The sequence below is a fragment of the Petaurus breviceps genome, unplaced genomic scaffold, assembly GCF_028583685.1.
Source record: "Petaurus breviceps papuanus isolate PSGF00001 unplaced genomic scaffold, PetGlider_PUasm1.0 91041, whole genome shotgun sequence".
NCBI lineage: Eukaryota > Metazoa > Chordata > Mammalia > Diprotodontia > Petauridae > Petaurus > Petaurus breviceps.
In genome coordinates this window covers 10,756,599-10,780,775 of record NW_027187400.1, presented here as the reverse complement: position 1 = coordinate 10,780,775, position 24,177 = coordinate 10,756,599, and the positions used below count along the sequence as shown (strand labels likewise).

Here is a 24,177-nt window from a genome sequence, read left to right as displayed (position 1 = left end):
ATAAATGATTGTCGAATTCACTGGACTTGAATGTATTGCTGGGCAGAACGCATGCCCCCTGATCTGTGTGTGCTTGGTGCTTGTTTTTTGAAGGCCATGGAACAGCTTGTGAAAGGTGATGGCGGGCGCAGTGGCTTTGGTGCCCTGGTGTCTGCAGTGCTGGAAGGACAGCCGCTGTTGGGGAGGGCCATTTGGAAGGTGCTGCTGGGGGCCCAGACAGCCGAGCCAGGCCCACTGAACCTGCTCATGGAGGAGATGCACAAGGAACCTGGCGCCGACTATTTCTTCCAGGCTGGTAAGTGCCCTGAAGTCTGCTGCCCTGTGCTGGGGAATCCTGCCAAATGGGGTCTGGGAATGGGGAATGACCCTCTTTGGATTAGGTGTCCAGACTCCTGCAGCTGGAATAGGGAAGTGGGTAAAAGGAGTTTGCTCAAGGGCACAGCCATTTGCTAAAGTGTTCATGCCCAGTTGGTGGGGGAGGGTTTCCTCATAAACTTGAGTTCTTTCTTACGCTCTTGATTAGTGTAGTTTGTCACGTTTCAAGTTGCCAATTCGAGGCAGGAGACGGAGGCTTGTTCTCAGTGCAGAGTAGATTTTTAGAAAAGGTGAAGGGTAAATACGGTGTTCATAGTTGTGCTATTGATTTTCTTAATCCCCTTTACTTTCTTTAGTGGCCACCCCAGAAAGTGCTACTATAGAAATCATCTTGAGACATGGCAAGCTAATCACTGAGGCCATTCAGCCGAGAGCCGAGCTAAAGTGCCTCACTCCAGGAGAGGAGAGACTGGCAGAGGCCATAAAGGAGGTAACAAAGGGAGCCCAAACCAGCCTCCCTGCTGGGTCCTGGGGAGGGAACGGCAGCCCAGTGGTTGGACTCTGGAGTGTTCTACGCAGCTGGCTCCTTTCAGCAGAAGGAGGATCAAATTGTACCTAGTATCTTGGGCAAATGACATGCTCTGTTCTGGCTTCTAGCAAGAGCTAGGTTAACCATAGAATGAACAGATGTTGGATGCTCATAGAGGACGGCATGCAGTGCCAGCCACAACATGGCCAGCCTCCCAGAAAAACCAGGTGGGGAAGGGGCAGCTTCATGGGGGTCCAGTAATGGAAAGCCTACACAGAGACACAGACTTGGAATGCAGACTCCCCTGTAGTTCATTTTTATTTGAGAGGCTGTGGGGAACATTGATTTTTAACACCCTCTGATTTTGGTCCTTGCCATCTTCACACTGACCACATTCACCTCACAAACTTCTGTTGAGCTCTAGGAGAAGGAAACTCCACCAACTTCAGACATATTCAACTATCTGCAGGTGATCTGTTTTCTCTTCACTAATTGGTCTCATGCCTGCCTCTGGGGACATCGGGTTTATTTAGACAGACTTGAAAAGAGCAGAAATAAAATCTCCAAAATGAAAATTCTCTTTGGCCATCTGTGAGTGGTTTACTCTGCATTTCTGAGTACACTGGCTCTTTCTACTCCAAGCCCTAATGTCTGAAACAGTGAGATTTTGAAAGAATATTCTTGGCCCTAATTTAAACTTTCTTAAATATTCTGGGTTTCTCCTAATAATGTTTAAACCAGTGCATTTTTCCTTCATAAAGTGGCTAAAAACGTGAAGCTGCCCCTGGTTGTACCATTGAGACATTTTCCCTGTGAGGAGTTCCTTGTTCTTCTGGACAGGATCCTCAGCTCCCAGAACCCATGCCTTTCTGAGGCTTGGGTACAGAGATCTAAGGGGGGTCTTTTCGGGGTCCCTGTCCATGGAAAGATTTCCTCTTGTTTCTTTGCTTCCTAGTGCCAGGAGAGTGTTTCTGCCCTTCTCTGTCCTCAGCTTCCTTTTTTCTTAACCCTTCTGAAAGACCTAAAGTACTCTCCTGTGCTAATCATATGAGCTTAGCCTCCCCCACATGAGTCCTGCCTTCCTAAGAGACAATGAAACCAGAGGACAAGACCTATCGCTATTCACCAATGACTTCTGTCCATCGATACTCATCCAGATTCTGAGTGTTTCCTGTGCGCCAGCCAGCCCTGAAGCCTCCCTGAAAGCAGCTCTCAGCAGAGCCCAGGAAAAGTCGCTCCCCACCGTGGAGATCTGTCGCCTTCTCTGCAGCATGCATGAGGTCTTTCCAGGCCTGCAAGCAGTCCTGCAAGAGCTGGGGAGCCTGGGTAAGAGAGGGTGGGCAGGGGCTGCTGTCCTGAGGTGAGGTGGGATGCCCACCCCCACCCTGCACCCCAGAGCTGGGCCGGCTGCTCCCTGAAGGTGTTTACTTGTTTTATGCGCTTTTGATGCCTGAGGGAGGCTTGGGGCATGGATATAAAATTATAGAAAATGAAACCAATGATGACATTGTAATAGAATGTCATTAGAAACTAAGTGGTTTCCATTGGCCCATCCAGAGTCCCTGAACGATGGCTGTTTCCTCGCATGCAGGCCTCCTTACACAGGACAAGGAGCCAGGTGTTCCCAAGCAGTGGAAGGCGCTGGAGGGACAGGAGGAGTCCCCTGCTGGGAGCCCTGCTGAGCCTGGGGAAGGTAGCGCTAAGGAGAAGGAGGCAGCCATAGCAGAGGAGTTGGGGAGTAGCACTGTCCCCTCCCCCAGGAAGAGCTTTGTCTGTGCAGCCTGCGACAAGAGCTTCCATTTCCACTGCCGCCTCAAAGTGCATGCCAAGCGCTGCCGTGCAGCCCGGGGCAAGCAGGTGCCGTGCAGAGAGTGTGGCGACATGAAGGCCTCGAAGAAGGAGCTGGAGAAACACCTGCAGGAGGCCCACGGCGGGGCTGGCATGCCAGGCACCCCAAAGAAGAAGAAGAGGAGGCTCCCCGTGACCTGCGACATCTGTGGCAGAGAGTTCGCTCATGCCTCTGGTAGAGTTGGCCAGCGAGATGGGGGAGGAGCAGGGAGCTCACCCTGCCCTCCTTGAGAGTGGGCTTGTCTTGGACAGTCAGGGAGGGGCAGAGCTGGCTGCCACTCACCCCATGGCATTGTCATTTGTAGTTTTAGAGGCAGCGTGGGGTCAGGGATAAAGGGACAGGCTTGTATCCACAGGGCCTGGGGTCCAGCCTTCTCTTCTATACTCACTATTGCAGGACGCCTGGGCCAGTCACTTCCCCCTGTGGGACCCAAGTAGCTGCCCCCCAAGCCCCCTCGCCCTATATCTGTGCAGAGCTCACCCTGTGAGGTTCTCTCCGTCCCAAAGGCTGGCACTTGTGTGGCAGCCACCAGATGTTGTTCTAGGCAGTGCAGCTGGTGGGCAGTAGTCAGGAAAGGCTTGCCCTCGTCTTTTGCTCTCAGGTGTGCAGAGAGCTTATGCAGATCACCTCACCTGCCACTCACAGCCAGCCTGAGAGGGAGGTTCTGTGGGTGTTCCTATTTGATGCTTTGGGTTGTATTTGAACTCAGGTTTCACTGACTTCAGGTCCAGCCCTCCAGCCACACTGGTTCCATGAGACAAAGAGAAACCTATCAAACACAGAGGAAAGCGGGGCCTGAGCTCCAGGAGCTGGGGTGGGGGCAGGGGGAGACACCAAGGATAGGAAGGGGGGATGGGCCTGGACCCCCGCCTGACAGCATTTCCCAGAGTTAGCAACACCAGGCATTCTCTGGAACTCTGAGGGGCTGAGCTGAGAGGTTTACCCAAGGTCACATGACCAGGTTGTGTTGGGGTGATACTTGAACCCACGTCCTACTGATTCTGAGGAGCACTCTCTTCCTCTATACCATGATGCCTCTGACAGAGAAATAAGTACAAAAAGATAAAAAGAAAGTCCAAGTAATATTTGAGGGGGGGGGTGACTAACACTGGAGGGGGGCTCAGGAAAGGCCTGGTGGCTGGGGCAGAAAGAGTAAATGAACCCCTTTATTCAGATGGCACCAAGAAGGGAGAGTCACGTGCTGGGAGTTGGCAAAAGGCAGCCAAGCACTTTAGGTGCTTGTGTTTGATCCTGGAGATAGTTGGGAGCCGCAGACCTTAGCACAGGACCTGATGTGGGCTGTACAGGGCCCAGTAACTGTCAGTTTGGTGACAGCAGCCATAGGCATTCCAATCAACAGAGGGTCCAAGAGAAGCATTGAGAGGGGGCACAGGCTTAGGAGGTGACTTTGGGAACACCAGTTGAGTAGCTACAGGTGGTCTGGAGCCCTTACCCAAGACTACCCTGCTAGATTGGCTTTGCTCTGGCCAGGGACAGCCATCTACAGGATCCTCTTGCTGGTGACTAATTACTTTGGTTTCTCTTGGTGTTTGGCGTTACTCTCCCAGGAATGCAATACCACAAGCTGACGGAACATTTTGATGAGAAGCCTTTCTCCTGTGAAGAATGTGGAGCCAAGTTTGCAGCCAATTCGACCCTGAAGAACCATCTCCGCCTTCATACTGGGGACCGTCCTTTCATGTGCAAACACTGCCTCATGACATTCACACAAGCATCTGCCCTGGCTTATCACACCAAGAAGAAGCACGCCGAAGGTAAAGCCTCCTCCCGGGGAAAGAGCTGGAGCCTAGGGCCAAATCCCAGCCCAGCTTCTGCAGAACCAGGGACCTGGGGCAGGTCACATTCCTTCATTGTCTGCAAAAGAAAACCATTCATACAGTCGCATAGCCCAACCCACTCATTTTGCAGATGAAGAAACTGAGTCCTGGAGGGACCTGCCCAAGATTACCTAGCTAGGCAGCAAGCAGCAGGTTGTGATTGAACAGAGGCCTCTAAAGGACCTCTGCCATTCTTTGGTCTTCATAATGATGATGGCTCCTTGGCATATGTTTGGATGAATGAGAATATGTACATGCCTGTGTGGGTGAAAGGGAGGGCCAAGGAGGCTAGTTATGAAGTGTCTGTAGATTAAATAATATCCTGATTCCGGCAGTTTTATTTTATACTGTATTTCAGAGTTGCCATGGGTTATTGTGATTTACTGCCACAATTTGCAGTAATCTTTGCAGTGTTATTCTGTAATGATACCCTTTCCATCTTTACTCCTCCATATAATCTAGCATTTCAATAATGGACTGTTTTCTCCAAGAACTTTTATATACAGTTTCTTTTTCTTAACAGTCATTTGCTTTGTTAAAGCCCACTTGGCTAAATTGTGTTATGAGTTCCCAAAAGACTCAAAAGTTGTTACTTGCTCCTGCCAACATTCCAGTTTGGTGTTTCTCACCATTGAATGAGATTATTCCTAAATGCAGCATCCATTTTGTGCTAGTCTTTCCTGGTCACCAACCAGCTGTGGGCTCTCAGGCCACTCACAGTCTCTGTCTGGGGAGCAGGTGGTCTCGGAAGGTTCCTGTTGCCTCTGTGAGTCCATGCTCTAAGATGCGTTCCAGCGCTGACGCACTTTGGTCTGATTTCATTTGGGACCATGGGAGAGGAGTGCGTGGCTGGTTCTTCAGATGTTTTCTGTGGTGATAGGATAAGAAAGTGAGATTCCACCTCACCTGCAACTGTGCTTATTAATTAATTAACTCACCTGTAGGTCCTATCATGGAATCGGTGTCTTAGCTTTTATTTATCAGGGCAGATCAGGGTAGGAAGTTTCTGTAACTTGTCAGTGGCCATCTCATAAGATCTTTTAGACGTCTCAAGGTGCTTGCTTGTTGGAGGGTCTGAAGTCAGCTTTCAGTACATTTCTGTGTTCCTGTTGCCCAGTAAGGTGACTCTCTAGATTCATGTGCTGCATGCTGCCTCCACAATGCTTAGCATGTAACATTTACCTGTTGTTTTCAGGGAAAATGTATGCTTGCCAGTACTGTGACGCTGTGTTTGCCCAGTCGATCGAGCTTTCTCGGCACGTGCGGACTCACACCGGAGATAAGCCGTACGTTTGCCGTGAGTGTGGCAAAGGCTTCCGACAGGCCAATGGCCTCTCCATCCACCTGCGGACCTTTCACAGTATGTATGTCAATGACCCTCCAGCTTAGGGTGGGTCTGGGGGGAGCAGGCCACATCCCCAGTGTCTGTCATCCTGTCCTAAGAAAAGTCCAGGGTTCATCTCCACATTACAGATAAGATCGAACGTCTTACAGTGCTTGTTTCTAGGGACTGAGGCTAATTCTGTGTCTGACAGCTCAGGCACAGGATGAGGAAGAGGTCTGGACTCAGTCAGGAAAACCCCCATCCCACTTTTGACATTTCATAGCCGGGTACCCATAGACAAAGCGCCTCGTCTCGGCCTCCGCGTCCTCATCCGCTAGAGAAGGAGCATCACCATCGTCTCTGCAGTACTTCCTTCCCGCGGCCAGGGCATTATGTAAATAACAACTGTTGTTGTTGGTTGACCTAGATATGAGTTTCCTTTTGAAGGAAAACCCTTCTATGTTGTCACAGGCCCCTGCTCATCAGTAATCAGTTCACTGGCCACGGGGATCCATTTGGTACAATAATAACTATTCTTGAGTTACTTTGCCATATGGCTGTTCTGGGCATAGGGTTAATGTATGTCCTCTGCAGCATATCACTAGTGATGAATTAAACTGAAGGAATCGCAGAAGAAGCATTATCTAGGAAACAGACATTCAGGAAAGGAGGTGGATCATGAGGGGTTAGATTGATATCATCTGCTGGCCTGGTAAAGAGCCTGAGATGGCTCTTAGGACTGAAGAATAGGAAGAGAGCCAGAGCAGGTCCGCCAGGGAAGTGTGTAAATTGATCCTCTAAAGGATAGTTAGAGAAAAACATGGACCAGGATCACAGGATGAGAGGGTGTGGATAGGCTGTGATCTCCCCTGATACAGGGAGCACTCATCATGGTGAGAGATTACCTAAAGTCTGAGGTTCCCTTAACCTCCAGACTGCTTTATGCCAAGGCAAGCTTCCACACAGGCTTTCACCCCCACTAGAAAAAGCAAAAGACAAATCTGTAGCCTACACACATCTGCACCATTCCCTCTAGATGAAAGAGGAGGTTTTCATTCTGAGTCCCACATCCCTTTGGTTGTTTTATGTGTGACTACAACCAAAGGGGGCTGAGTATTTACACTCCCCACTCCTGTTCCTTTGCAGTCACAAGCCTCCATCTGCTTTTCACAGCTTGCTTGCTTGACCTTCTCGTCTTTCATGGAAGGTCAGAGGTCAACGTCTAGTCCCACTGATATCTGAATTTTAGAAGCCCTTGTAAGTATAACCTGACAAGTGACCCACCAGCCTTTACTTAAGGCCTGCACCGAGGGAGGACCCAGATTCCTCATGCAATCCATTCCCTTGGAGGAGAGCTTGAATTGTTACTGAGGTTTTCCAAGTCTAAATTTGCCCCTTTAAAACTTGGATTCATTGCTTCCAGTCTTGCTTTCTGGGGCCAAACAGAGCAAAGGTAATCCTTCTTTTCCCCACCTGCAACCTGCCACCAAATTTGTTATGGTAACAGGACATTTCATTTCTATCCATTCACAGATACTTATGCATTAAGGATTCTGCAAGATTCTGTGAGAAATACAGAGTAAATGGCACAAGCTTAAGAAGCTTATTATCTCATTACAATAAAAGCAGTGAGTTTTCAGTACATGGTAGTAGCCTGTTGTTAGAATAGTTTGATGCCCCATCTTTTCACTTGAAAAGATCTGTGTTTTCATTGGTGTGGGCATTCCTTCCACTTGCATAGACCATTATCCCTCCAAGTCATTTGGAGTTGCTGTGGCCAAAAAATCTTTATCTTCTAAGGGCCATCCTTCTGGTGATCAGTCTTGCTCTGGTGGTTTCCAGAACGCTCCAGGCCTATCCTGACACCTTGCCAGTGTGGTGAGCCTTGTGGTCACCATGCCAGAAGAAAGAATCAGAAGAGGCCTGTGCTGGAGGCATGGGCCACCAAACTCTTCAAATGAGATTCTGCCTGTATTTTGTTCACTGTAGAAGAAGGAAAGAATTACTTTTGCTTCCTTTTTGCTTCAGGGGAAAGCCCATGTTTTCCCAAACCTAGCTCAATCATTTGAATTCAGCAAGTATTTATCAGAGGCCTACTAGGTGCAAGGCTTTGCTCTAAGTGGTGGAGATGACCAGTAGCGAGTTTAGTGGGAGGTAGGACCAATAGAGAAATAACTCTGGGATGGAGAGGGTGGGACAGTGCAAAGGAGGGATCCAGGCAGAATGCTATGAGCAGCAGGAGGATAGAAGAGAAGGGAAGTGAAGGTACTTTATAATCATCTCCAAGGCTGGCGTTCCCTGAATGTTCCATGGTTTATAAAGGATTTTCACAGCCATGCTGGGCGGTCTTGTGTCCCCTTTACAGGTGAGGAAGCCTAGATTCTAAGAACGTGTCAGAGCTGGGACTCAAACCCATGCTTCTGTACTCTACCTACACTGCACCATGCATTTTTCAAGTAGGGTTTTTAAAATGCCTCTTGAATGCTTAATTGAGACTATAGAATGAATCTCTTTATCTTTAGTAATCAGGCACAGTGCCTGGCACATAGTAAGCATTTGGTAAATGCTTATTGATTGATTGATTGATTTGAATATTGATCCCTACATAAGTAGGGGGAAAGGCACCTTTGTCAAGTTAGCTGTGACTGTAAGTTCTGTACATTTCCCCCTCCTAGTCAGGAAGGGTTTCTCAAGGGCATGGGCTTGGAAGGACAGAGAGGAATGTAGGCCCGTGGGTGATGAGAGCATGAGGCTGGTTGGAAGCCCAGAGTGGAGTTTCAGCTCTATAACATGTGTGGCAAAGGAAGATTGTGGGCCTGGGGGCCCATTGAGCGTGGGGAGGGACTGGCCAGGCTAGCATCAGCTTGGGAAGCTGGGGTCACACTGAATAGGAGACCCAGGATCAGTTTGCAGAATGAGGAATTGAGATTAGCAGCTTCATGCTGGCAGAGTTGTTGGGCAGTAGACTAGACCATCCTGGGAGCCTGTGGAAACGCCTTTGGGAGTCATCTTTGAAAGTGTGGGGTCGTCTCTGTGGGAGGACTTGGTGTTATCCTTCCTAGAGGCAGGGGAATCGATGTGGCAATCTCTGGAGTCACACCATAGTCCTGGATTTGGTTTATACGATATTTTTCAGTGGAACAGTGACATGGACTACTATGAGTTCCGTTTCCTTGTTTTCTTCCTGAGGCTTTTCTTCTTTTCACTCACTTTCCATCTTCCTTTTCTCCTACCTTGTTCTGTGGTATCAGATATAGATGATCCCTATGACTGCAAGAAGTGTCGATTGAGTTTTCCCACCCTGCAAGATCATCGGAATCACATTCATGAGGTCCATTCTAAGGAGTACCATCCCTGCCCGACGTGTGGGAAGATCTTCAGCGCCCCATCCCTGCTGGAGCGACACATGGTGACCCACGTCAGAGGGAAACCTTTCAGCTGCGGCATCTGTGACAAAGCCTACCAGGTGAGGGCACCTCCTCCTGGCGACTGCTCTTTATCATGTGGGGCATCAGCTTGTGTCCACCTTCCTGGGGGCTGATGTTCCTGCTCATCTTTGGGCAGACCAGGCCCATTCAAAGATACCCAGATACCCTGAGGAGAGCAGGCCCAGGACAGGGAGTGGGAGTAATGGCTGGACTGAGCAGGGGCAGAAATGAGTCAGTTCTGCTCCTGCCCCCGTAACTGAGAATTCAGCCAAGCTTCCTCGTTGGAAAATGATGAAACCTGCCTTCTCCCTTGAATGTTCTGGTCTGTAGAACATAATGGCTGCATGTAGAGTTTAGAAATTAGGGGAGGGAGGGAGCCTTGATGCCTTTGGACTAAGGCCAACGTCAGTGTCAGGACATGGGGAAGGAAGGGAACAAGCATTTATGTAGTGCCTGCTGTGTGCTAGGTGGGGCACCAAGCGTTTATAGAGCTGTTGTCTCCTTTGATCCTCACAACAGCCCTTCAAGGTGGGTGTGATTATTATGCCTGTCTCACAGAGGAGGAAGTGACTTGTTCAGGATCACATGGAAAATAAGCACCTGAAGCCACATTTGATCATGGAGAATTTCAAATGCTCTAGAACTAATATGAGTGAGAAAAATAAATCCTGAGGTGTTAGCACAGTTGTGAGTCTGGCTTTTTGATAGGACTGTTAACCAAGTAAAATAACACCTTTATCTGAATTAAGATAACCTTTAAACACTCAACTTGGAAAAAGAAAAACCCAGACCTTGTTAAGGGTTTAAGGGCTTGGAGAAGAGGCCGCTTGGGAGGTTTGGATGGGAGCTGGGCAGGTGAGTCCCTGCCCAGCAGGGGCCTCTTGGCTGTCCCCCAGGACTCTGGGATCAGACTTAAAGAGCCCACCTGCAGCTCCCCTCTGATCCACTGGGGAGAAGTCTGACTCTTGGGCACAACATGTTTTGAGGCTGAACCTTCCCTCACTTGTGCATAGCAATTGTCTGGTTTGTGGTATCACAACCGGACCCACCACCCAGACGTGTTTGCTGCTCAGAATCACCGGTCATCCAAGTTCTCTGCGCTGCAGTGCAGCTCTTGCGACAAAACCTTCTCCAGCACAGCCGCTCACAAGAAGCACGTCAAAGCAGAACACGCAGGTGAGGCGGGGGCTGGGCTGGGGCACCGGCCTGCTGTGATACCTCCTCCACCCTCGCCCATGCTGGGGCCCCTCTGCATCCCTCCTCCTCATTCTCTCATCTCCTCCCCAGATGTGAAGTTCCATGAGTGTGAGACTTGCCAGGAGCTCTTTCCCACCCTGGCTTTGCTTCAAGTCCATGCCAAGTGCCGGCACTCAGGTCAGTGTTGCTTTTGCCTAGGGAGCCTGCCTGTCTGTTCCTCTTCCCTGCCTCCCATCTAGAACTCCCTTTTTCCTTCTCTTCCTTGATCTCCTGTGTGTAATAAATGATGCCTCTTTAGTAGAACTTGCCCCGTGGTGGTATTGCTTCTCGCCGGTCCGCTCTCAGCCCCCTTCCTCTTCCCCCAGGTTCCCAGCCCTTCAGGTGCCTATACTGTGCAGCATCTTTCCGCTTCCCTGGAGCCCTGCAGCACCATGTGGCCACTGAGCACTTCCGGCAGACAGAGAACACGTTCCCCTGCGAGGTGTGTGGAGAGCTCTTCACCTCCCAGGCCCAGCTAGAGGCGCACTTTGAGTCTGAACACGGGAAGGTGGTGGTCACAGAAGCCACCACCCAGATGGTGCAGGTAAGTCTCACAGCCACTTCAAACCATATGGGTTCACAGAGGAGAGTTGTTGAAAGAACATAAGCCAACTGCTCAAGAAAATATAGGCAGGGGGTATTTACTAAGCACCCACTGTATGCTCAGGGATGGGGACACAAAGGCAAACATAAAACAGTCTCGTCTACAGTAGCGTCTGGGCCATTGGAGGAAGCCATAGGTGCATCTACAAGCACATGCAGAAGAAATTCAAAATAGATAATGTATGGAGGGAAAGGGCATGAGCCCAGGAAGCCACATAGGCTCCCCTTACAGGGTGGTGTTTGAGCTCAACCTTGAAGGGAGATATGAAGAGGGAGCACCTTCCAGACCCGGGGCAGCCTGAGCATGGGCACAGAGACATAGAACGATCGGCTCATTTTGGCCAGATTGTTAAGTGTGATGAGGCTGGAAGGCTGAGGAACAAGTTTAAATACCAGAGAGCAAATTATATTTGTCCTAGAGGGGATAGAGAATCCCTGGGGATCTGAACTTTAGCCAAGTCCCTTTGATAGCTGTGTGGAGGCAGGGAGGCCAGTGAGGAGGCCAGAGCTAGGGCAGCAGTTGTGGGAGCAGAGAGAAAAGGGGTGTCCTGGGGATGATTCATGGGGATGAAATGACAGGATTGACAGGATTTGGTGGTAGGTTAGATATGTGGGGTTGAGGGAGAGTTACAGGTCAAGAAGAATCCCAAGGCCACTGACCTAGGAGACTCAAAGGTTAGTTCCCATAATGAAAACAGGTAAACTTGGAAGAGGCAGAATATGATTTCTGTTCTGAACATGGTGAGGTCTGTGAGATATCCAGTGTGAAGTGCAGGCCTGAGACTCAGCAGAGATACGAGGGCTAAATAGAGGCTTATGAAATGAGCATCTCTATGGGCTGTTGGGGGAGTGTAGAATTAAGTTATGGGTACTGGATAGATTGAGGACCTGGAAGTTGAGGTATTTGAAGGAATATGAATATGTATGTTGAAGTCTTCTAAAATAAGGGCAAGAACTGGAGAGAGAGGCACTGAACTCATTGAGGAAGGAGCATGTCTGAGAGGCCAAGAGACAACAAACACCAGAATCTTGATTGGGTGATAAATATGGATGGAATGAACCTCAGAAGAGGAGAGGTTATTGTGTGATGGTGGGAGAGACAGAGAGGGATTGGAAGTAGTTTTGGGGAGCAAGGACTATTCCAGCTCTCCCACCATCACCAGTCCATCAGGGAGTGGGAGGAGCCGTGCAGGGAAGGGTGGTCAGGGAAGCTCTGTCATTGGGAGGGAGCCAGCTTCGTCTCTGAGTGCAGGAACATAGAGAGAGAGCAAGAGAAGGAAAGACGTGAGATGAAAGCTCATGTGTTACCCGTACATCAGGGATTCAAGAGGAGGATGGGGATAGGGGAGCTGTCAGTGTGAGATGGAGAGTGGCAGCCATGGGCTTAAAGCCACGGTGATGGGGATGCTGTGTCGGGGTGGCAGTGTGTTCACCATGGGGCACAGCCAGTGTGAAAGCCTGGAGACTGGAGGTGGTGTGCCATGAGTAAGAGAGCGTCACACAGATTACAGGATGGGGAGTCACGTCTGATGGCTGGTTGTGAAGAGTCTAAGCCAAAGCAAGGAGTTTATATTTGATTCTAGAGGAATTTGGGAGGAAGCCGCTAGAGTTGACTGGGTAATGGGGTCAGTTGGTTAGATTTTCATGTCGACCAGTCTAGGAACACACTCAGAAGTGGGGGGGGGGGGGGGGGCAGAGTTGTTGCTGCAGAGGCTGGGAAATATGGCTGAGAAGACTGGGAAGAAGTGGTCACATGAGTAGAAAGAGAACCAGCAGAGATCAATGTCATGAAGACTCAGAAGGGAGAATGGTCAGCAGGCTCCAGTGCTGCAGAGAGGTCAAGAGGACAAAGACTGAGAAAAGAGCGTCAGATTTGGCAGCTCTGCAAAGATGAGGGCTGACTTGAGAAGCCAGAGTGCCAGAGGGCAGCCGAGTGAGTGAGAGCAGCGTCGCACACCTTGGACCCGATTCCCTGTGATTCTTCATGTACCTGATGTCCTCCAAATTCCAGGCTAAGTAAGGCCTGCTGCCTGCCAGACACTGCTGGGGCGGGGCGGGGGGCACATAAAGATGAATAGCAGTACATTTTCCACCCTGACAGTCGTCTGTCTCACAGCAGTCTAGTGGGGCATGACATGATCAGAAATTAGTATTTGATGTTCTATTGTGATTGAGGAAGCAAAGGAAGATCTGGGGAAAGTGTTCTAGAGAAAACCCCTCTTCTCAGAGAGGACCAGGGCAGTGAGGAGGGGGAAAGGAGGCTGGAATAATAACGGTGAGCATCTCTGGAGCACTTACAGAGCTCTCTCTGCACATGCTCTCCTCTGGGCCTCACAACAGCTTTGTTCGTGAAGGGGATCATTGTTTATCCTCATCTGACATGAGACCAAATCGTCTCACAGATACAGGATGCAAACCCAGCTCTTCTTGACTCCAAGTCCAACCCAGATTTCCACTGTGCCACAATGCCTCTTAGTTACACAAACACGGAGATGCTTAAGTACAAAGTTGAGGAGTTCCTGAGTCTGCGTGTCTTACTCTTGAGATGGCCAAAGGCACCTTTGACCAGTGAACTGGTACCCCAGAGGGTCCTGTTCAAGTAAACGAGGGTTTCTCTTTGCCCCGGGAGGGACCTGCCTACTGCAGCATAGGTGGGCACTGCCCCAGTCCTGGCTTCTTTGTCAGGGAATGTTGCAAGCTATACAAGTGGGTGAACTCCATTCTGTAGCTTTTGGACTCTAGGCCAAGGCCATTCTCAGTGACTAAGAGACTCTGACCATCTGGCAACAATGAACAGTGGGCTGGAGGAATGATATTGAGAGACAGCCTGGGAGTGAGGTGGGGGAAGAGAGCAGAGCAGAGTCATGTGTTGTGTTTAACTCTGGGCTCCATGTTGTAGGACAAACTCCACATGACCAGCTAGAGTGGGGTCGGAGGACTACAGACTACATTATCTGTGGATGGGATGAGCGAACTGGGCATGTTTAGCTTGGAGAAGGGAAGACTTGGGTAGTAGCTGATAACTGCTGTCAAGTTTTTCAAGAGATGCCCTGTGAAGGAGGGTTTAGGCATGGACCTTGTGGTTGTGATGCTGGCATTTCTGAAGTGGCTTAAAAGCTGCCAGGTGCTGGTTTTCTGATTTCCTTTGAGCCTCCTAATGACCCAGTGAAGCTGGCACCCAAGATTCAGATTTTCACTTCACAGATGAGGAAATGGAATCACAGAGAAGAAATCTGTACAGTCGCATCCTGTTTGCCACCAAACATGTCAGTGGCCCATGGACCCTCCGCCTCCCTGACTTCCTTCCTTCTGTTTCTACCTCTGTAGCATGGTTTCCATTGGTATTTCCTCCCCCTTCATCTCCAACCCCACACACTGAGCAGGATAAGGAAACAGAGAAACATGGGTCGCTTCTCTTTTAACTTGGTACTCTAAGAACCCATGTGCTTCAGGGTTTTTCAAGGACTGTTTCCTCAGTTTTTTAGGTTTTCAGGTCTTCTCTGCCTATTTTCCTTTGCTATTAATCTTATATCGATCGATGGCCTTTTATGGGGAACTCTAGTGAGAATCTATGGTTTTCAGTCAGGCTCAATCTTTGTCTAGTTACTGTAGATAACCAGGAGTTCAGAAGGAGGAATCCTGCTCACCACTTGTACAGCTTTGAACATTCCTTGACAAGATGAACATCACTGCGGCAAGCCTGAGGCAGCCCCTGCTTATCAGGGGACACTCAACACATCCTCACCTTCCCCAGACAGAGACACCAAGCTAAGACCTGCAAAATGTGTGCGCTTTGCTGTCCTCTCTCAAGTTCCCTGTCTGTCTCCTGACTTAAAAGAAATGATATTGTCTGTGTGTGTGCGCCCAGCAGGGTTCAGAAATAAATGCCTTGGGATCGTGAGGGCCTTTGACATGAGAACCAGCGTCGTCAGTGGGAAAAGCACTGGGTTTGAAGGAAGAAAGCCCGTTTGCTGTGTAGGAGATATTGAGCAAGTCACTCCCCTTCTGTGGGACTCAGGGAGTTTATGAAATGAGGGAGCTGAACATGATGATTTCTGTAGTTTTTTCCAGCTCTTAAGCCCGAGTTTCTATAGCTTGAGTGGCCCTATGATAGGAGCCCTTCAAGACTGGCTTTTGTTGTTGTCATTCAGTCATTCTCAGTCGTTTCTGACTCTTCTCACCCCATTGGGGGTTTTCTTGGCAAAGATACTGGAGTAGTTTTCCATTTCCTTCTCCAGTTCATTTTACACATGAAGAAAATAAAGCAAACAGGGTTAAGTGACTTGCCCAGGGTCACACAGCTAGTAAGTATCCGAGGCTGGATTTGAACTCAGGAACACGAGTCGTCCTGGCTCCAGACCCCCCAGCACTCTGTGCACTGAATCACCTAGCTGCCCTCAGAGTTGGCTTAGTGCACTCTTTATTAGTAGTGATCAATGTAGAGACCACCACCCTTTTGGAAAACCCAGGAAAGTAAGCCACATGTCCGTGTTTTGAAGTACATCAGTGGGTAAGACCGACCACTGTCTATTGTATGCCTTTCATGTTGCAGAAATAACTGTGGTCTGGCCCTTGAGATACAAAGAAGGCTGTGTGTGGGTAATCTCAGAGTCCGTGTGCTCTGAGCTGGCTGCAGAGCCAAATTATAGCAATCTGATGTGCAGAGTTATTCAGATTGTTTGCCTGCCTTCCCAGTCTCATCACTGGCGTATTAGACCTGGAGTTTCCCATTAGGCACATGCATTTTGTAATTGCTCTCCTCAGGTGAGAAAACAAATATGATCATTACAGTGTGAAGCTGAAATGAGACAGAGCTTAAGAAGCTATGGAGAAAGGCTGCCTGTAGGCCTATCCCAGAGCCCTGGTTTGTTGTCTCCTTTACAGGTGATCCAGACTCCAGAGCCAGGAGCGTCAGCTGAGCAGGTGATCACTTTGGAGGAGACCCCTCTGGCTGGGTCCCAGGTCTTTGTGACATTGCCAGACTCCCAGACTCCCCAGGCCAGCTCAGAGCTGGTGGCAGTTACGGTGGAGGATTTATTGGATGGAACCGTGACCCTCATCTGCGGAGAGGCAAAATAAAAGCTTACGAGAGATGTTGGGGGGTGAGCCAGGGAGAGCCACACAGTGACTTAGCCCTTTAGAGAGTGTTCTGAGCTGTGCTGGCTGGGGAGCTTGTGCAACAAAGCCCTGAATGTTCTGACACTGAGTGTCTGGGATGGGGGCCTTGCACACCAGTCAGCTGCTTTGGTATCTGGGTTACATTTCAGCCTAAAATCAAGTGTTGCTCCATAACCTATGCCTAATGAGCATCCGACAGAGGAAGTTGGGGACTGAGGCTTAGTTTGATTATAGGCAGCCCCCCATAGGCAGAATGGATATGGCCAACAAAGTTAGGCCAGACACGTGGTTTTTAATCTTTATATGAAATTCCTTAGCAAGGCATTGGCACCTCCAGCCTAGGGCATGTTCTTCTGCCCATCCTTGCTGACACCACCAGTCCAGGGTCAACTTGTGCTGCTGAATTCTCCATTCCTGCCTTGGTAAGTGGTGGTCAGGAGGCCAGCAGCAGCCCCCACCCCCTTGCTAAACAGGTGTCCAAGGAGCAGGGAAAACAGCTCCCCTTTGATCCAGGGCCTTAGCACCTTTCTCTAACCCATTGCCCATGGTGATGACCAAAGCCAACCTTTATGTTTTTATTATTGGACCATCAAAATAATGGGCTCTCTTCCCACCCAACTCTCACCTTGCTTGGTGCAGTAATCTCTGTCCCCCAGAACAAAGAGTTTGGAGTGTTTTCTATTGAGAGCATTAAATGGGAGACATGCCAGCTGCCAAGGCAGCCCCAGCGACTCCTGACCCTTTGGGACATGCCCTAGGGAGACCCCAGCTACTCAAGCTGTCCTTAGCCTTTGTGCCAGCTTCGCCTCTCCCTGACCAAAAGCCCAAAGCCTCCACTGGAGGAGCAGAGGAGCGTCTGAGAGCCGCGGCCCTCCTGGTAGGCATCTGGTGTGACTACAGGGGCTACCTCAGTAGGAGCACGGTCCGTTCCTGCCCCAGCATGGTGTGAGAAGCTGCCTCGGCTGCCTGCAGGCCCCCAACGCCTCACCTTCTCAGGGCTCAGGTTGCTGTTGGATGCCTCTCTTGTTGCCGGACCACAGTCCTCTACGACTGCATTTCCCAAAGCCTTTTCTCTGCCATTTCCTAAAATATAATCTGATAATTAATGGTTTGTTGACTCCATTATGAAGTGCAATTAGATGGATGTAGGTTCCTGCAGTTTGGAGGGAGCGCCTAGCATTTATCTTCCGTTCCTTGTGCCAAAAGGTTGTACTCTGCCCGCGCAGTGTTTACATGCTGAGCCGAGCCATGATCCCCGCCACAGTCCAGGCCTCAGCTCCCATGGAGAGCAATGTCCACTTCATCACTCTTCCTGGAACCAGTTCCAGCAGGAGAGAAACCATTCCTTTTTTTCCAAATGCATTGTGCACAGCTGTGCGCAGAGGTAGGAGCCTGTTTTGTTTAGACTGAAGTTTTTTTGCTGCTGCCTCTCAGCTTGTGGCCATGGGGGCTCAACACCTGTCCGTGAGCTGGCCAGCTCTGTAGCATGGAGTCTCAATCTGGCCCTTACACAGGGGCAGTGCCTCAGCTGTTCTAGTCTGTGCTGGTTCTGAGGACCAGACTGCTAAGAATTTTGTAGGTCACTGGACAAACCATCTTCGGTCTGTACATCCCTCTGGTTGACCCAGTAAGCCTGAAGTAGATGAAGTTTTCAAAGGAGAGAGCCTTAAAGACTGATAATGACCAGAAGATGGTGCTCATGCCTTTAAGACTTAGCTTTAGCCTTGGTGTAAAGGCCCCCCTGTGGCTTCCCCTTGCATTCTTGGCAGTCATTTAAGCTTCCTCAGTCCCTCGAGCTCTCAGGCTTAGAAAGTACTTGACCCACAGGGAGTGACCTGGAAGGACCTGGAACGTCAGCGTCATGGAATGACATGCATTGGGAAGGTCCTGGTGCCAAACCCCAGAGAGTCCCTTGGCAGCCACTTTGCATGAGCAGCAGCACATGGGCCATGAACTGTTGCCTACAATTAGCTGAAGGGGGAGAGAACAAAAGAAAAAGGATTCATAATGAAGGTGACAAGAGAGCAGGGTCACAGGGATTTGTGTTCTGTGGAATGGCTTGTGCGTTCCGGGTGAGCATTTGGAAGAAGGCCTTCCTGGATTTCGGGCAGAGAGAGGCACACAGACAGGGGCCTCATAACCTTCCACAGAATTCTCAGGCCTGTGGTGTGCTGAGCCAGAGCAGGCCGAGAGGCCAGGTTGCTGATCTGGCCCCCGAGGGAGCTCTCACGGATCTGGCGGTGGCAAGCGCTAGCTGCAAACCCCATTGTTGGTTCTCCACATTCTGTCTCATTGTGAAACTGGATAAAGTTGCTGATCAGGGTGGCAGAATCCGTCTGTTCCACAGAGGACTCTGAATAGGAATGAAGCTACACATTGCTCTTTGCTCCCAGCTAACCTGGCTGTTCCCTTCCTCCTCTCTTCCCTAGAGGTTCTTCCAAATAATCCATTTTTATTATGGCTCCCACATGTGCACCACAGCTGATGATCCCTAGGTGAGGGAAGGACTGGGCATTTTCTCAAGAAGCATGTGGCATTTCAGGGAAGTGAATCACAAATCCATCTACTTCAGGCTCCCACAGTAGGTTTGATGACTGATAGAGAAGCAGCTGGGAGAAGGCAGTTTGGGGAATCTAATTCAGGGGGAAGTAACAGGGATCAATTATGGAGCTCTTGTGCGTTGGGACTTGACCATCACAGGGAACTACTTAAGGGAGAAGGCAATTAGATGATCAGTCAGCACAAATTACCATAGGAAGGTGAGTCATTGCTTCTGAGCGTGGTACACATGGAAGTAGGACCAGGAGGTCAGCCGAGCAGCCAGGAGACTGAGCAGTCTTTATTCTCATCTTTAAAATAGTCTGTCTCATCTGCCTCAGAAGCCCCAGATTCTACAACCTTCTTAAAGCTTTCAGCTCTGCATGGACCAGAGGCTGGAATATGGATGTTGTGTTCCCATGGTGATTAAAATCCTCTCTGAGGAATAAAGTGCTTTCCTTCATGGAGCAGCCCCGGGGCCTTGAGAGAGTCAGATGGCTTCTGGCTTTGCTGCCTGATGATTGGGTGATGGAGTGGTGCTGGGGGCTCTGGACAACAGGAAGGTGTATGGGGTCCCTGCCCTCCACCCACCCATGCCCTCATTCAGGTGTGGGCACAGAAACAAGAGAAGAAGGGCCCAAGAGGAGTGGGTTTCTCCCTCCTGCTGCTGCTTCCTCAGTGAGCTGGTACCAGGACTTTGTTGGGAGGGATAATCGGACTACTTCATCGTTCAACCATTGAAGGCCATGTGTGATCCCTTCTTGGGTGAAAGGTGATGCCAGCCAGGTAGAACCAGGGGGTTGTGGGAGAGGCCACCTCTTCTAGTAGTGAGAGTGTGGGGGAAAAGACTTCATGCCTGCCTCCTGCTTCACTCAGCAGCACCAGCTCCAGAGATCTGCTCAGCACCATTTGTTGTCCCTAGAATCCTCAAAAAAGAGAGGGATTGGCATAGAGGGAGGCATTAGCAGGATTTGGGATTTAGGGAATTGTGAGAATGGGGTGGTTAATTATCTGTCATATTGTGATATAATGTCCCAGAGCTGGTCACACTTGGGCCAGGCGCAGAAATAAAGAAAGGGGACAGACTCCAGACCCTTCCTCTGTGTGTCCCTTAGCACACAAGGAAGAAGAAGAGACCATCCATGCTTTAGATGACAGTGCAGGCCAAGGGATTCCCAAAGCTGTTAGATTTTTTCTAAATTGTCCAAATGTAACATCATCAAATAGAGTGCCAGAGGTAACTAGGCTGGTTACCTGCCAGTTGTACCTGGAACAGCCATATAATTGACAATATAAATTCTACATTGACTTGATTACAGCTTCTTCCTTTTGTTAGACTAAAGAACCAAAGTATGACCATTGGAAAGTTATGACTTATTAAAGTGTTGGGTGGGCCATGATGCTTTCAGGTCTATTCTGTCCCCCAGGCACCAGTCTGCGTTGGCCTTTCTCCTCATGAAAGGATTCCCTCTTCACAGGCCTGGTTGCTTGGGTCTGGTTCAACATAAGATTGTGGTCAACAGAAAGGGCAAAACAGCCTGGAGTTCAGTTAGAGCTGGGCCACATCCAGAACCATGACCATGAAAGCGAAGGGGCCAGTACTGGGGCTACCGAATTGCGGTGTGGCTGTTATCTGTCCCATCATAAAGTCTCATTACTCCTCCAGAGCTTGTCCCTACTTGGGTAGCTCTGATTTCTACATGTCTGCCACTAAGGACAATGGCAAAGACAAGTTGAATGCCTGGCCGCTGTTGGATTCCCAAACCCCATTGTTGTTTGGATATTACCTCAGTGTCCCTTTTAGTCCATTCATGCCCCTGCAGGCTTCCTTCCAGGATTTCCTGAGCCACATTTACCACCACACAGTCCAGCAAGCCTTACTTAGATACAGCCTTCATATTGTTGGCTCCTTGTTTCTTGTGTAAACCTGGTCATGAGGTTGAGGGCATATCACACACAGAACCTACCAGAGCCTGCAGATTGGTCCCACAAGAATATGGCGCAGCACGGCATGGGGGAAGGTGGATAGTTTGGTACAAAGCAAGCTTGAGTAGAAGTGTGACTGGGGGGCGGGGGAGGGAGCAGGAGCTGGATTGAGCTCATCTCCCAGCCTTCTGGGGGTGGTGATGGGGGGAGGCACCTACATCCTTCTTAGCATCAGCAGCATGCTGAGCACCAAGGATGTACTCACCACATATGCTCGTTTGTTGATGTGATGCCGATGTTGACATCTCTGCTCAGACCCTTCTGCCCAAATGGCTGTTCTGCCAGTATAGCCGAGAAGGGAAACTTTAACATGGCAGGCTCTTTAAAAGTGTTTATTGGACTGAACATTGCCGTTTCTTGACCACATCACCCCACAGCCACCAGTGCTGGCTCCATCAGAGCCTTGGTTTGTCCTTTTCATCCTCCCCCCCCCCCCCATAAAGAGATTAGTTGGAAGCTCAGAGCAATGCATATGGACCAGGGAGCTCCCCCTACCACCTCCATCAAATGCTGTTTGCTTGGCTTCATAACAAGCCCTTCCTGCTGGCTCTTTTCACACCAGGTACTCCCTGGTGATGCCTGAGAACATTAGATTGAACATATCAGGACAAGGTCACTGCAGAAACCCACTGTGCCCCTCCAGGGAAGATTACACAGGTCTATCATTAGGGGGTCCTGAGAAAAATGAATTGGAAGTGGCAAAGCTGAGCAGGGGGGCTCTGGTGCAGAGAAGAAGAGAGACCTCCCCACTTTTGCACCCCATGCAGGGTCCAGGAAGAATCAAACATTCCCATTAGAAAGAGCTGGCTTCAGAGCTGCCTTTCTTGACATAAAGAAATAGTTGAAATGAATAAAAGCCACTGTAGTATGAAGGGGAGTGTGGGATTTGGGCTATATGGTCCATTGACAGGTGCTCATTCAACTGAGCCAATAGTCATTAGGTTCCTACCTCGTTCAAGGCACTGTACTAGGTAAGCAGTGAAAATATCAGCAAAACCAAAAAAAAAAAAAAAAAGCTAGCTACAGCCTCTGCCTTCAAAGAGCTTACATTCTACTGGGAGGGTATGACATGGATAGTAATAAGTGGGAAGACAAGGTAAAAGATGATGGGGCAGAGGCCTGAACAACACAGTGCTTTGGGAACATCTGAGTCAGGTGGGAATGTTTTAAGCTGAAGCAAGGATGATGGAGGGAGGCGTTTCAGCAAGTACAGGATCACAAAGGCATCCATTCTGTCCCAGAGAACACCGAGTCTAAGTGACCAGCTGAGGGGGACAGGAGAATAAGAAGAGGCAGCTCTTGAAGGCATTTATCATCTGGGAAGAAATGGCAGAATGGAGCAGTGCTGAAAAGTACACTTGACTATATGACCTTGGATAAGTCCCTTCTCCTAGGGTACCTTCTGGATCCAGCATTCTGAGAGTCCTTATGAAACTGCCATCAGGGCATCTTGAGAAAAATGAATTGGAAATGGCAAAGCTGAGCAATGGGTCTCTGGTGCATTGAGGCGAGGAGATGTAACCCCCAGGGATGTACAGGACAGTCAGCGAGCCTTGAATGGCATAGTACAGACAGAAAAGTGTGGCCTGTACTCTATTCACTGTATCATGGATCTAAAGCTGGAAGAGACTTTAGGTAGACCCGTGGTGCCAAACTGAAAAGGGAATGGATATTAACTTACAAAGTCACAAATGAACCTTCCCCACCTTGTGTTTTTATTCTGTTGGACATTTCCTGGTTAGCATTTTAATGTGGTTCCTGCCACACTGGAGTGTTGGGGAGAAGCAAGTTGGACACCTCTGGCTAGCCTAGGGCCTTTACTTCAGAGGAGGAAACTTGAGTCCTGAAGAATCAGAATAGAGAGAGGTTCCAGGCGCTGCCTTTTTTCCACTGTACCACACTCCCAACTCAAGAAATTACTACCACATTTTAGGAAGGTTTTCAACAAAGGTTGAGGCAAAAAGGATTTTCTGCTTTAATCCTCAGTTAATCCGAAAATTCAGCTCACCACAGTTCCCTGTTCCTTGAGCATTCCAGTTAGCCCAGACCCTCACTGTCATGTGCCTGGTTTACTGGGACCACCTTCTAGCTAATCCCTCTGCTTTCCATCTGCATCCCTAGCCAGGCTTAATTTTTTCTAAAATGACACTTTCATCATATTACTCCCCAGCTCAACACCCTCATTCCTTTTTTTTTTTTTTGTCCAGTGCCTTGCTTAAACTCTACCTGACATTCAAGGCTTCCACACTCCTACTTCAGGTCCAGCACCCTGTTCACCCAAACAGACGGCTTTCCTCCATAGACACAGGTCGAACAGAGTGGATTCCACCACAGAGAAATGTGCTGTGAGATGAGATTGAGACTACCTCTGGTTAGAAGGATCAAGGAAAGCATCCCTTCTTCTCTTTGCCAGCCTTCAGGGCTAGAGTTAAAAACAAAACAAAATAAAATGAGAAATTGAGGATTTAAAAGGTAACAATTGGAGCTGTGCCCGGCTTCCCCTCTCTTGTTACTCTAAGTATCGCTGGAATGTAAATCGTGGCCCGAGCAGCTGTAGCTATTGGGTCTCACCACCATCCTCAGCTCTTGTATTCATCTATGACTTATTGTGATGAATATTTTATCGGACAATGGTTTGCCTTAATTAAACCTCGGATTTTTAAAGCTCTCAAATGTGGTTTTTATTTTGTCTTGGGGCCAAGAGCCTTTTAAAATGGGCACACATCTGCAAAACTGGGTAGAAGTCAGTAGGAAAATAAGATTCAAAAATCTACCTTCTTTGTTTTGCACGCTGCTTTCCAGGAAGGCACCCGTTTGCGTGCAGTTGGTCCACTGCCATTATGTTCAGTCAGAGCTATTTGGAAAGCCCAGAGTACCTGAGAGGGGAGGGGAATGTGCCCAGTAGTGGCGCTGATCCCAGCACAGGTGGTGAGAAGAACATCAAAGAGAACCGTTTGCATCCTTCGAGGCTTCCCTGTGGCTTTGATCTGAGTCCAAGGGCAGCTTCCCTTCACCCCAACATATTTGCTACTACTCATCACTTTAGGGAGGGCACCTTCAGGGACTGTCCCCAGACTGCTCTGAATTATCTTCCCATGTAAGTTTTGCCCCTGACTCCCAAGGTCCATGACAGGTGAAGTAGGGTGGGCGAGGGGACTATGAAGGAACAGCTGGAAGAGATGATTGACTGTGGAGATTGGGGTGGGGGTGGGGGATACCTGCAGCTGGAAATAGGAGAAAGGTAAGCCACTTTGGAGCAACTGAGGTAGAATTTCAGGAGAAATCTGAGTTGAGAAACAGCAAGGATTAGAATGAAAAGGTTAGGTAGTGGGGAGAGGCAGAAGAAAGAGATGGTGGGGCTCCATCCAGTACCCAAGCAAGCTCCATGACCAGCAACGTGTTCAAAGCAGTGG

General features: G+C 49.3%; 1 protein-coding gene across 1 annotated transcript in view; it reads left to right on the top strand.

The window, feature by feature from the left end:
• Positions 1–23,437, top strand: part of ZBTB40 (zinc finger and BTB domain containing 40) — an 85,323-nt gene extending 61,886 nt beyond the window's left edge. The window contains exons 8-18 of the mRNA XM_069079343.1: positions 94–295; positions 672–805; positions 2,002–2,170; positions 2,436–2,867; positions 4,262–4,468; positions 5,727–5,891; positions 9,107–9,321; positions 10,297–10,459; positions 10,571–10,657; positions 10,846–11,063; positions 16,007–23,437. Of these exons, the coding sequence (XP_068935444.1) occupies positions 94–295; positions 672–805; positions 2,002–2,170; positions 2,436–2,867; positions 4,262–4,468; positions 5,727–5,891; positions 9,107–9,321; positions 10,297–10,459; positions 10,571–10,657; positions 10,846–11,063; positions 16,007–16,201 (2,187 nt within the window). The 3' untranslated portion in view covers positions 16,202–23,437. The remainder of the gene's footprint in view (positions 1–93; positions 296–671; positions 806–2,001; positions 2,171–2,435; positions 2,868–4,261; positions 4,469–5,726; positions 5,892–9,106; positions 9,322–10,296; positions 10,460–10,570; positions 10,658–10,845; positions 11,064–16,006) is intronic.
• Positions 23,438–24,177: the final 740 nt, after the last annotated feature.